The 14,360-nt window shown below is 43.6% G+C and overlaps 1 protein-coding gene across 1 annotated transcript in view; it reads right to left on the reverse strand.

Moving 5' to 3' along the window:
* Positions 1-12,910, reverse strand: part of LOC112068343 (protocadherin-17-like) — a 24,696-nt gene extending 11,786 nt beyond the window's left edge. The window contains exons 1-3 of the mRNA XM_024135463.2: positions 9,339-12,910; positions 8,128-8,186; positions 7,782-7,954 (exon numbers count right to left, since the gene is read on the reverse strand). Of these exons, the coding sequence (XP_023991231.1) occupies positions 7,782-7,954; positions 8,128-8,186; positions 9,339-11,819 (2,713 nt within the window). The 5' untranslated portion in view covers positions 11,820-12,910. The remainder of the gene's footprint in view (positions 1-7,781; positions 7,955-8,127; positions 8,187-9,338) is intronic.
* Between the last annotated feature and the right edge of the window lie 1,450 nt (positions 12,911-14,360).

Below are 14,360 nucleotides of genomic sequence, written 5' to 3' on the forward strand. Positions count from 1 at the left end.
TGGCCACCTGATGACCACAGTACTGTCCACCTGATAAACAGTACTGTCCACCTGAGACAACAGTACTGTCCACCTTATGACAACAGTACTGTCCACCTGATGACCTCAGTACTGATCCAGGACATGATGACAACAGTACTGTCCAGGACATGATGACAACAGTACTGTTCACCTGATGACAACAGTACTGTCACCTGATGACACCACCAGTACTGTCCACCTGATGACAACAGTACTGTCACTAACGTACTTCCAGGACATGATGACAACAGTACTGTCCAGGACATGATGACAACAGTACTGTCCAGGACATGATGACAACAGTACTGTCCAGCGACATGATGACCACAGTACTGTCCACCTGATGACCACAGTACTGTCCAGGACATGATGACCACAGTACTGTCCAGGACATGATGACAACAGTACTGTCCACCTGATGACAACAGTACTGTCCAGGACATGATGACAACAGTACTGTCCAGGGACTGATGACAACAGTACTGTCCAGGACATGATGACCACAGTACTGTCCACCTTATGACAACAGTATTGTCCAACCGATGACAACAGTACTGTGCCACCTGATGACAACAGTACTGTCAGGGACATGATGACCACAGTACTGTCCACCTGATGACAACAGTATTGTCCAACCGATGAAAGTACTGTCCACCTGATGACAACAGTACTGCCAGGACATGATGACAACAGTACTGTCCACCTGATGACAACAGTACTGTCCACCTGATGACAACAGTACTGTCCACCTGATGAAAACAGTACTGTCCACCTGACGACAACAGTACTGTCCACCTGATGACAACAGTACTGTCCAGGACATGAATGACCACAGTACTGTCCACCTGATGACCACAGTACTGTCAGGACATGGATGACAACAGTACTGTCCACTATGACAACAGTACTGTCAGACTGATGACAACATACATTCCAGGACATGATGACAACAGTACTGTCCAGGACATGATGACAACAGTTACTGTCCAGGGACATGATGACAACAGTACTGTCCACTGAGGACTAGTACTGTCCAAGGACAATGATGACAACAGTACTGTCCACTGATGACCACATTACTGTCCAGGACATGATGACAACAGTACTGTCCACCTGATGACAACAGTACTGTCCAGGGACATGATGACAACAGGACTGTCCAGGACATGATGACCACAGTACTGTCCACCTGATGGACAACAGTACTTTCCAGGACATGATGACAACAGTACTGTCCAGGGACATGATGACAACAGTACTGTCCACCTGAGACCTCAGGACTGTCCAGGACCTGATGACAACAGTTACTGTCCAGGGACATGATGACAACAGTACTGTCCCACTGATGCAACAGTACTGTCCAGGACATTGATGACAACAGTACTGTCCACCTGATGACAACAGTACTGTCCAGGGACATGATGACAACAGTACTGTCCAGGGACATGATGACCACAGTACTGTCCACCTGATGACAACAGTAATGTCCAGGGACATGATGACAACAGTACTGTCGAGGGACATGATGACAACAGTACTGTCGAGGGACATGATGACAACAGTACTGTCCAGGGACATGATTACAACAGTACTGTCCAGGGACATGATGACAACAGTACTGTCCAGGGACATGATGACAACAGTACTGTCCAGGGACATGATGACAACAGCCATTCCATTCCAAGACAATTCTGTCTCTGACTAAGGGAAATGAGAGCCAGCCCCACTTCAGTCAAGTCCTCCACTATGTTTCTAACTGCAGACAAACTGTGACTATTACCTCCTTCACAGACAGACTATTGTATGTTGCCTATAAAACATTTCTGGCAATAGTCTTTAGAGCCTAATTAATACAGTCCCACTTTCTTCCTGGAATCAGCCTATTATATCTCCCGTGCACATGGCGGCTGGTTCAAGAGTGGGAGTAGATATGGGCCGATGTGGATGTACGTCTATTTTAATACATCCATTGAATTTACACCATCACAAAGAAATCCCATTATTCATTTGTTTTAGGCAGGTCCTGGAAGTAATGTACAGTATATATGGAGATAAACTATATACATTTGAAGTCGGAAGTTTACAAACACCTTAGCCAAATACATTTAAACTGTTTTTCACAATTCCTGACATTTAATCATTTAAACATTCCCTGTCTTAGGTCAGTTAGGATCAACACGTCATTTTAGGAATTTGAAATGTCAGAATAATAGTGGAGAGAATTATTTATTTCAGCTTTTATTTCTTTCATCACATTCCCAGTGGGTCAGAAGTTTACATACACTCAACTAGTATTTGGTAGTATTGCCTTTAAATAGTTTAACTTGGGTGAAAAGTTTCGGGTAGCCTTCCACAAGCTCTCACAATAAGTTGGGTGAATATTGGCCCATTCCTCCTGACAGCTGGTGTAACTGAGTCAGGTTTGTAGGCCTCCTTGCTTGCACACGCCTTTTCAGTTCTGCCCACAAATGGTTCTATTGGATTGAGGTCAGGTCTTTGTGATGGCCACTCTAATACCTTGACTTTCTTGTCCTTAAGCCATTTTGCCACAACTTTGGAAGTATGCTTGGGTTCATTGTCCATTTGGAAGACCCATTTGTGACCAAGCTTTAACTTCCTGACTGATGTCTTGAGATGTTGCTTAAATATATCCACATCATTTTCCTGCCTCATGATGCCATCTATTTTGTGAAGTGCACCAGTCCCTCCTGAGCAAAGCACCTCCACAACATGATGCTGCCACCCCGTGCTCCACGGTTGGGATTGTGTTCTTGGGCTTGCAAGCCTCCCCCTTTTTCCTCCAAACATAACGATGGTCATTATGGCCAAACAGTTATATTTCTTCTTTCATCAGACCTGAGGACATTTCTTCAAAGAAAGTACGATCTTCTGTCCCCCATGTGCAGTTGCACAAACCGTGAGTTCTGGCTTTTTTTATGGACGTTTTGGGCAGTGGGCTTCTTCCTTGGCCTGAGCGGCTTCAGGTATTGTCGGACTATAGGACTCGTCCTTTTTACTGTGGAACTAGATAACCGATTTACTCTACCCTGCTTCCTCCCGCGTCTTTCCTTTCCACCAAGGTCCGTTTGCTGTTGTTCTGGGTTTGATTTTGCACCTTTCTCACACTCCAAAGTTACGTTACATCTCTAGGAGATACAAAGACACGCACCCTTCCTGACGACTATGACGGCATCCGTAGTCCATTGGTGTGTCATGTTGTATACTTGCATGCGTATTGGCTTTGTACAGGATGATAACGTCGTTTCGGGTACCTACAGCGTTTGAAATTGCTCCGTCAAGCGCCATGAACCAGACGTTGTGGAGATCTACAATTTTTTCTCTGAGGTCTTGGCTGATTTCTTTTGATTTTCCCATGATGTCAAACAAAGAGGCACTGAGTTTGAAGGTAGGCCTTGAAATACATCCACAGGTACACCTCCAATTGTCTCAAATGATGTCAATTAGCCTATCAGAAGCTTCTAAAGCCATGACATCATTTTCTGGAATTTTCCAAGCTGTTTAAAGGCACAGTCAACTTAGTGTATGTAAACTTTTGACCCACTGGAATTGTGATACAGTGAATTATAAGTGAAGTAATCTGTCTGTAAACAATTGTTGGAAAAATGACTTGTGTCATGAACAAAGTAGATGTCCTAACCGACTTACCAAAACTATAGTTTGTTAACAAGAAATTGTGGAGTGGTTGAAAAACAAATTTTAATGACTCCAACTTAAGTGTATGTAAACTTCCGACTTCAACTGTATTCTAAAGTATGTGGACACCACTTCAAATGAGCGAATTTGGCGATTTCAGCCACCCCCTTTGCTGATATGTGTATAGAATTGAGCACACAGCCATGCAATCGCTATAGACAAACAAAGGCATTAGAATGGCCTTACTGAAGAGCTCAGTGACTTTCAATGTGGCACTGTCATAGGATGCCACCTTTCCGACAAATCAGTTTGTCAAATTTCTGCCCTGATAGAGCTGCCCTGGTCAACTGTACGTGCTGTGGAAATGTCAAGGAGCAACATCGGCTCAGTCGCGAAGTGGTAGGCCACACAAGCTCATAGAACGGGACCCCAGAGTGCTGAAGCGCGTAGCGCGTACAAATCATCTGTCCTCGATTGCAACACTCACTACCGTGTTCCAAACTACCTCTGGAAGCAATGTCAGCACAAGAACCGTTCGTCGGGGGCTGCATGAAATGTGTTTCCATTGCCGAGCAGCCGTACACAAACCTAAGATCGCCATGTGTAATGCCAAGCGTCGGCTGGAGTGCTGAAAAGCTGGAGCAGTGGAAACACATTCTCTGGAGTGATGAATCACGCTTCACCATCTGGCAGTCAGACGGAGGAATCTGGGTTTGGCAGATGCCAGGAGAACGCTACCTGCCCCAATGCATAGTGCCAACTGTAAAGTTTGGTGGAGAAGGAATAATAGTCTGGGGTTGTGTTTCATGGTTCAGGCCCCTTAGTTCCAGAAAAGGTACATCTTAATGCTACAGCATACAATGACATTTTAGACTATTCTGGGATTCCAACATTGTGGCAACAGTTTGGGGAAGGCCCTTTCCTGTTTCAGCATGACAATGCCCCCGTGCACAAAGCGAGGTCCATACAAAAATGATTTGTCGAGATCGGTGTGGAAGAACTTGACTCGCCTGCACAGAGCCCTGACCTCAACCCCATCAAATACCTTTGGAATGAATTGTAACGCCAACTGCGAGCCAGGCCTAATCGCCCAACATCAGTGCCCGACATCACTAATGCTCGTGGTTGAAAAGAAGCAAGTTTCCGCAGCAATGTTCCAACATCTGGTGGAAAGCCTTCCCTGAAGAGTGGGGGCTGTTAAAGCAAAGGGGGGACCAACTCCATATTAACGCCCGTGATTTTAGAATGAGATGTTCAACAAGCAGGGGGATAAATAAGGGGATAAATACAATGCATTCAGAAAGTATTCAGACTTTTTGTTACGTTACAGCCTTATTCTAAAATGGATTATAATTTCCCCCCCCCCCCTCATCAATCTACACACAATACCCCACAATGAGGAAGCAAAAACAGGTTTTTAGAAATGTTGGCAGATGTATATAAAAAAACAAAACAGAAATACCTTACTTACATAAGTATTCAGACCTTTTGATGTGAGACTCGAAATGTAGCTTAGGTGCATCCTGTTTCCATTGATCATCCTTGAGATGTTTCTACAACTTGGAGTCCACCTGTGGTAAATTCAATTGATTGGACATGATTTGGAAAGGCACACACCTGCCTATATAAGATCCCACAGTTGACAGTGCATGTCAGAGCAAAAACCAAGCCATGAGGTCGAAGGAATTGTCCCTAGAGCTCCGAGAGAGGATTGTGTCGAGGCAAAGATCTGGGGAAGGTCCACAAGAACACAGTGGCCTCCATCATTCTTAAATGGAAAAAGTTTGGAACGACCAAGGCTCTTCCTAGAGCTCGCCGGCCAGCCAAACTGATCAATCGGGGGTGAAGGGCCTTGGTCATGGAGGTGACCAAGAACCTGATGGTTACTCTGACAGAGCTCCAGAGTTCCTCTGTGGATATGGGAGAACCTTCCAGAAGAACAACCATCTCTGCAGCACTCCACCAATCAGACCTTTATGGTAAAGTGGCCAGACGGAAGCCACTCCTCAGTAAAAAGCACATGACATCCCACTTGGAGTTTGCCAAAAGGCAAAGGGTCTGAATACTTATGTAAATTATATTTCAGTTTTTTATGTTAAATTTGCAATTTGAAACAATTTCTAAAAACCAGTTTTTTGCTTTGTTTGTTGTGTGTAGATTGATGAGGGAAAAAAACAATTGAATCCATTTTAGAATAAGGCTGTAACGTAACAAAATGTGAAAACAATCAAGGGTCGGAATATTTTACGAATGCACTGTACATGTAAAAAAAAATATATATATATATATATATAGTTTACTGATCATTCTTATAACTCTCAGATAAAGGACAAACACACTTCAGAACAAACTTCATTTTGAGACTATCTGTTGTTCCATGTAGGGAATCTTTTATTCGATGCATTTCTATTGGCTTATAGCAGTAATGCCAAATTCAAAGTTTCATCCAATAATATTTTCATATTTTCATTAATACCTGAAGGGGTCTTAAAATTCTAAATCAAATAGCTAAATGATCCTTGGTATGACCATCTTAAAACAATTCCATATGTTATAACCCCCCCCCCCCCTCCCGGGGCTATCACAGAGCTTGGACTCTAGAGGGTTATTGGTCACAGGCTTCTGGTCTGGAGTAGGCCTTGGCTACTAAGCGACTGCAAGTGAAGAGAAAAATAATCCACTTGTTAAAGCAGTTAAAACAATAACAAAGTGTACTCCCCATCACTGTTTGGGTAAAAAGCAGGGTGATGGGGCTGGAGAAATGTAACCACTCTCAAATTCAAAGACATAGCTATGGTTGTAAGAACTGACCATCCATGTTATCAGAAGTATAGTTATGAACATGTTTTGAGGCTATACAGTGTGTTTACATTTTCTTTGTTTACAAACATTGGAGTTAAACAAGCTTATATTTTGGGTTCTGATCGGGAAGGAATGTTGAACTACTGGGCTTCCTGAGTGGCGCAGCAGTCTAAGGCACTGCATCTCAGTGATGGGACAAGACTGTAACTACCAATTGGATATTACGAAATTGGGGAGAAAAATGGGTGAAATAAAATAGAGAAATGAATGTACTTCTGGTGTACCAAAATGCAATGTTGGTGTGATCAAGTCGTAATAATGACTAGGTTGGTTATACATTTGATTTATAACAAAAAGTAGGCAAAAAATTGATGGGATGCTAAAGTTGACGAAATGCTAAAGTTGACGAAATGCTAAAGTTGACAGAAAAACGTCTTGGTTTGAAAGGTGTATATGAGAGATGTGCCTCATTGTATCACACAGAAAAAGAGCTACATAAACCAATCATAATCCGACAAGTGGTGAAAAGCACTTGACTGGTGGAAAGTGTTTCAAACTCATCAACGCTTGTATGTATTGAGAACATCAACAAGACTTTTGACATAACTGGCACGAAATAGTCCTATTTATCATTCCCTATCGTACGCACATCTTTACCATTCTAACAGTCCATTAAAGGCACCTGAGAAAGAAAGCTCTGTCAGCAGTCACCAAAAGCTACATGTCTGTTTGTACTGAAAGTGTCTGTCATGCTCTTTTGTCCCTGTCTTGTGAGTCAAGCAAGGCTTGCAGAAAGTTCATAATCAAATAATGAAATGTTCAAATGAGACAGCCGTAGAGGTACACTTTACAATGCATATGAGCTCGTTTGATTGCTAAAGCTGGCAGAGGATGTTTGAACATCATTTCCTTCAGTCAATGGACCCTTTTATCCGCTTAACTATCATCTATTTTCCACCATGGCGCCTTCATGTCATCTTGGCAGTGTAGTTCAACATTTCTGCACCAGCATTGAGCTACAATATGAAGCTGTCTCACACAGCTAAGAATTCATTACTGCTGCAAAGAATTCATACTGCTACAATCTCTTTAAAGTATTATGATTTCAGTAATCTCTTTGAGGTGTACACTGTGTAATCGTCATTTACTTTAGCTTTACACTGAGGGCGGTTCTGTAGGATTAGGGATAGACAGACTGTCAACACACGTGTTTGTAGTGCATGTTGGCTTGGTGCAGGGGTCTGATACAAGGGTCTGTTAAGCATCTTCACAATGTCAGAGAAAGACAGAGAGCTTCCACTCACCCTGGTCAAGAGGCTGGCCATTAACTGCTGTGGCTTTCATCTTGAGGGCCTCCCTGGTAGACGTGTTGCAGGCGCAGCCTTTATTAGTATCCTGGTCACTATCAGCCAGGTCACTGTCACCATGGCCACTGTCTCGGAGGCTCGCGCGCTCTGCATCCTTAAAAGTTGAGCTGCTGCAGGAAGGGGAGAGAAACATGACATAAAACAATAACTCACTGGTGGTAGTGTCTATCTATCTTTCTTGTGATCGCCTCTGCGCCCTATTTTGACATGCTTGGCCTGATGCCATGATATTGACTACGATGCAAATTGAGGTGGTTAGGTAGTTATCATTTAGCGACGTTACCTTTGAGCAAATGGTTGCCTGTTGGCCACGTTATTCGGCTCCGAAGGAAAATTATCCGTCTGAGAATAAAATCAGAGAGAAATTATTAGTTTATTGTGCTCCAGACATTTTTTTTCATTTTTATGTGTGCAACATGAGATATTCAAAGGACATGCCCATAGCTGTGCCTTGGCCTACATTCTGATCTGTACATTTGAATCATTTAGGAATATATAAAACATGGTAATAAAACATATTCCAAAGTGGCACCCTGAAAAGAACAAATCTCCTTCGTGTCCATACTATACGTGCCTGTTTGGCGAGGCTGAGCGGTAATGCAGCAGCCACTGCCATCTGCATCCACGTTTCTACTTATCATGAGAATTATTGTGTTTGTGTTGATCACACCCACATGCCCTAGCAACATGGCCTAGCAACAGACCTTGTCATCAGTGTTATCATCTCGGAGACTGTCCTAGATATTTACATCATTAACAACTGAAAAACACTGCTGTGCTAAATACAATTACATGCATTCCCTGTCAATTGAATATGCTGGCTTGCATAAGAAACCCTGTCATTTTGTACAAGGTAGAGCTGGACCCTGGTAAAGGCCTTATCGTGCCAACATAGGATTTGGATTTGTGGAACTGGCCCATGTTTGTGGAGGGCAAGAAGTGGGATTGTAAGGTTATGCTGTATGCATCTAGCTGTCTGGCACATAATATTTTACTAATGTGATCAGACAAGCTGCTGTCCAATCCCACATTTTGGGCAGGGTTTTGTTTTCACAGACGGATCTGGCAGTGGTAGCACAGCAGCGCAGTCCAAGACTCACATGGTTTGCATATCTAACAGAAATGGGTTTCGGATTATTCAGACCACCTGTAAGGTGCTGCTAGAAGCGACTCATAATGGGCCAATTTCAGAATGGTTAGGATCTCTGTGGAGGAGAAGTAGATTGCAAACAGTCTATTCAAGCACGCTAACAACCGGTGCCAACATATATTTTAATATATTTCTTCAATATGGCGTATTATCCTGTATCGGCTGCATTTTTCGAGTCCTTCAAATGGCAATATTGTAGGGCGCCAGACAGGGAATAAAAATGATAATAAGGATGTGTGATTGCATGGTGCCTGAGAGTATTGATTTGAAGAATTACCTCTCTTGTGGCAGATTTAGAATCCATGAATGGAGAATAAAAGGCTGACAATGATTCTGTTTCTTACCTGTATCACTGACATTCTATTCATAGGAGTCTCTGTGGTAAGCCCCGCAAAGCTTGAGTGACAGCCAGCCCGAGGTACCGTCAGGCTGTTAAAAGTGGTTTTCAGATACATGACCTCTGACCTGGGCAGCGTGAGAGGCAGGGGGCTGGTCGCCTGGTAGTCGAAACAGATAGGCGAGGTGATGAGAGACGGGCTGCTCACCACGTTCATCCTGCTCACAGAGTCCCTCTCCTCCACCTCGCTCTGCACCAGCATGATGTCGCTCTTGTTGATCCTCTTCTTCTTGCCGTTTCCAACCGGGGGATTGGAGTTGGAGTACTCGGCCATACGGCAGTTATAATTCCCAGCCTCCTTATCTTGATGCTTGGACTTAACGGCGATGGRAGTCATGACAGCCAGSAGCATGASYGAGATGATGCAYAGGGTGARGATGAGGGGCAGGGACAWGTCCCAGTGCTGCTGCTCCCCGCTYGCSCTGGACTCCCCTSCTGCCATGGCTCCTGTGRTGGCCTTAATGATCAGCTTYGCCACYGCAMAKAGTGGGGGCTTGCCGTGATCGGTTACCTTCACTACCAGCTCRACAGCTGGGGCCACYTCCTCCCACACAGCATGGGCAGTCCTSACCTCGCCGGCCACAGGGTCCATCTCAAACAGGTGRTCCTCGTTACCRTCKSAGATCTCGTAGGTCAGACGACCGCTCTCCCCGTGGTCCTGATCGACTGCTCTCACTGTGGTCACTATGTACCCCAGGCCTACATTTCTAGGGACCATGATTTCCGCAGTATCATTTAGCATTAGGGGTAATACAATAACTGGTAGATTGTCATTGACGTCAAGCACACTGACCCTGACTGTGGCACTGCCCTCCATATGAGGAGACCCTGCGTCTTTAGCTTGAACTTTGAACTCAAAGAACTTAGTTTGTTCGTAGTTGAAAGACCTTGAGGCGTAAATGGCTCCGTTGGTAGGATTGACAGACACGTAGGTGTAAACTGACACGTCTCCGATGTGCGACGGTAAAATGGAGTAAGACACAGTTCCATTCTGACCTATATCTGGATCATGAGCCAGAACTGAGCCTAAGTACTCCCCTGGGATGTTGTTCTCAGGCACCTGTAGCACGTACACTGTCTTGGTGAAACGTGGCGCATTGTCATTCTCATCTAAGATTTTCACTGTAAATGATTTGGTGTAATTCAAGGAGGGTATTCCATTGTCTCTGGCCACTATGGTCACATTATATTCGTCTTTCAGTTCCCTGTCTAGAGGTCTGTCTGTGAGCAGAGTGTAAAAATTATCATTGTTTTCCTGCAGCCTGAAAGGTACATTGCCAAGCACCCTGCACTGGAGCTGGCCATTTCTCCCAGAATCCTTATCAGTGACTCTCACCAGGGCTATGACAGATTCTGGAGGCGCTGCCTCACTGATAGCTCCCTGGCGGACGGAGACAAAACTTATCACGGGCCAGTTATCATTCTTGTCAAGCACTTTGACTGAAATCTTACAATGGCCAGGGATGGGGTTAGGCCCCAGGTCCATGGCCTGCACGTCAAATTCAATGGTTGGATTATCCTCATAGTCAATTTCTCCCTGAATCTTAATGACACCTGTTTTGGGATCAATAGAAAACAACTCCTGGACTCTATCAGATGCATATCCACTGAAAGAATAGACTACCTGTCCATTGCTGCCCTCATCTTGGTCTGTTGCATTCACATCTATCAGTATTCTTCCAGGTGGTGAGTTTTCAGGAAGCTCCAGCATGTAGCCGGGTTTGTCAAATACTGGGCTATTATCGTTTGAATCAGTAACTCTCACATTGATTTGCATGGACCCTGATCTTGGATACTCCCCTCCATCAATGGCTGTCAAAAGGAGAGTGTGATGAGACTGATCTTCCCTATCTAGAGGGCGCTGAACCACCAATTCAGGATATATGGTTCCATCACCCCTCAATTTCAAGTCCAAAGAAAATGTATTGTAATCATCTCTGGTGACCTGATAAGTCTTTATTCCGTTTTGTCCAGAATCTGAGTCGTGTGCAATTGTTAAAGGGAACCGTGTCCCAGCAGCTGCGTTCTCTGAAATATCAATATTGATGTGATCTGAGGGGAAACTGGGGGAGTTGTCGTTTATATCCACTACATCAATCTTGATCATGCATATTTCCTTGTCGTTGGCAAACACTTCCATGGAGAGCTGACACTTGGGGTTGCGTTTGCACAATGTCTCCCTGTCAATCCGCTGTTTGGTAAAAAGCAGCCCACTCTCCGAATCCACATCAATGAGATGTGGAGCAGAATTCTCCAGAACTCGAAAGTTCGATTTTTTTCCTTTCTCCACCGGTCCAAATCCGGCATCCTTAGCAATGTTTCCGATAACAGTTCCAGGTCCCTGCTCCTCCGGAACAGAATAATTGAGATTTTTCAGTGTCCGGGCTTTAGCCCAGAAGAGAAGGAAAAATATGACAGGAAGACGCATATCCCTTTACCGTGTAGGATGCGCGTGCTTAAAAAATGTCCCTTTTAACTTCCAACCTGTTGATTTGTCCAGGTGCCACACTACGACTAAAATCACACGAGACAGGTAGTTTTGTATCCAACACGACAGCGGATATTTAATCGATTTATGAGCCAGCCTTTTCCCTCTTTTACGCGGTTATTCTAACCTCCTTCACATGCCATATACAGCTATAATGAACTCTTTCTGTAAACAAAGATGAACGCCCAAAGATATATCACGCATTAGCCTAACGCAATACACAATTGAACATGTGGCAGACGTGATTCACTTGTGAGATGAATAAAATATATTTAGTGATTTTAAAGCGTTCATGATTTCCCTTGTTGCTACAAGGTTACAACCGTTTGTTCAACAGTCTATGCTGAAGGTTAGGCAGTACAAATGCGCAAAGCCCATGCGGCATCTACACCTAGTTTACAGAAAAATACGGAGATATTCATTCATTTAACTACACATTTTCCAGCGTAGCCGGCTACCATCTACAGTATACTTTTTTTGTGTGAGAGCTAGTCTACACACTGTTGCATACTGGTTATGAACATGTAGTCTACATGAACTAACCCATAAAGTATCCTATAGCAGATGCACCAATAAATATGCTCCTTCGGGACCACGTTTTACATCCTTTCATTCACGAACATCTGGAGAGCGATAGGGACTTTTGCCCGATAATTGTCCTATAATCAGTCCAGTAATCCGGTAATCCAGTCCAGTTGGACCTTGTGCTCTTGCATCCTGCATTGATTCGGGGGTAAGAGAATCAACACTGCCTCTTTAGAGGTTACACAAATCCCCAAAAATCAGGTGCACAACGTTGTAGATTTTCCGATATGCTCAAAATTGTTTTTTTTTCTTCCTGTGTTCAATTCTCCAGTCACGTCAACAGTTGAAAACAGCTCGTCTTGGCATTGAGATCTGGTTACCACTAGAATCCTCAATACGCCCTACACCGACTCCAGTTTATATCTTGGTGCATTTAACATGTTTCTGATCGTCTTCCAGCCAATGAGTGAAACAGTGACAGATCCTGCCTTGGGGGTTTTCTCCAATAGGTCTGGCAAGTTCGCATTGAAGGAGGGCTGTTCCGCTGGTACGTGACTCACTTACTGATGTGAGCGCACTGAGCAGAGAGCTGGAGATGAGAACGTGCTTGTGGATGTTGTTCCGAATACATCTGGATGTGCAGTAGAGATAGTGTGTGTGGATCATAGAAAAATGTCAGAATAAGAATACATATAAAAAGACTGATAAAAACCTGTGAGGTCTTGGGTAGAGTGGTGACCCAGTGCTTGACTTGGACTGAAATTTTGGGTGCAAATTGTTATATTTAGATGCAGGAGCTCCACAATAGTTTTAAACTAATATTCTATAAGAGGAACCAACCTGGTCTCAGAGCATTTCTTATTATTCTGTACATAAATCCGAGATACTCCATTTAGAATGATATGTTACGTTTGGGATGGTATTTATTAATTTGTGGATGTCCATCATCCATTTCGTATGATATGTTACAAATTACAATTCGTATGATATGTTAGGAATTTGCTAAATGTATTATATATTGCGAATTCCAATTTGTTGTTGCTAATGTTACCTAGGCTAGGGGTTAGGGTTAGGGGCGGTTTAGCTAAAAAGGTTATGGTTGGGGTTAGGGGGGGGGGGGGGGGGTAGATAACATGCTAAATAGTTGTTGCAAAGTAGCTAAAAAGTAGTAAATAGTTGAAAAATTGCTAATTAGCTAATATTCTAAAGTTGTCCGTGATGAGATTCAAACACGCACATTTTGGGTTGCTAGACATTTGCGTTATACGTCCCCACCCCAACCAACCAATCACCATCTTTTTGTTTTTGCCTCAAGAAACCTTCTGTAACCATACCAAACACAACATGACATATCATACTAATTTGAGTGTCCCGGATTTACTTTTAATATGTTACGTCTAGTCTATGAGACCAAGCTGGAGGAACAGGAGCTCAAGCAGTAGAACGTTTTGAGTTACTGGTACTCAGGAGAGCTCCTGCCCAAGTCAAGCACTGGTCATACCAGAAAGAGTTCGTTAAAGGTGGTCAGTCCTGTTGTGCCAGAAAGGCGGGTCATGCCAGGCTACTTGGCATGGCAGGTAGCCTAGTGGTTACAGCGTTGGGCCAGTAACCAAAAGGTAGCTGGATTGAATCCCAGAGCTGACAAGGTAAAACATCTGTCGTTCTCCCCCTGAACAAGGCAGTTCCCCCGTAGACCGTCCTTGTAAATAAGAATTTGTTTCTTTAACTGACTTGCCTAGTTAAATAAAGGTTAAAAAATTCAAAACGACAGCCCTGTTTTTTCTGACTGTGGAAATGCTTGCGGACATGATCACCCAAAATAACTTTGTACAGCATGTGTCCAATACTCCCATTCCACCCAATTATACTTTTCATATTACTGTAATGACACATTTTGATTTGGTCTTGTCTCCTTTCACTGCAGGGTCTTGATAATGACTGTGGTTCGTGATTCAA

Source organism: Salvelinus sp. IW2-2015, unplaced genomic scaffold (genome assembly GCF_002910315.2).
Source record: "Salvelinus sp. IW2-2015 unplaced genomic scaffold, ASM291031v2 Un_scaffold463, whole genome shotgun sequence".
In the NCBI taxonomy this organism is placed as follows: domain Eukaryota; kingdom Metazoa; phylum Chordata; class Actinopteri; order Salmoniformes; family Salmonidae; genus Salvelinus; species Salvelinus sp. IW2-2015.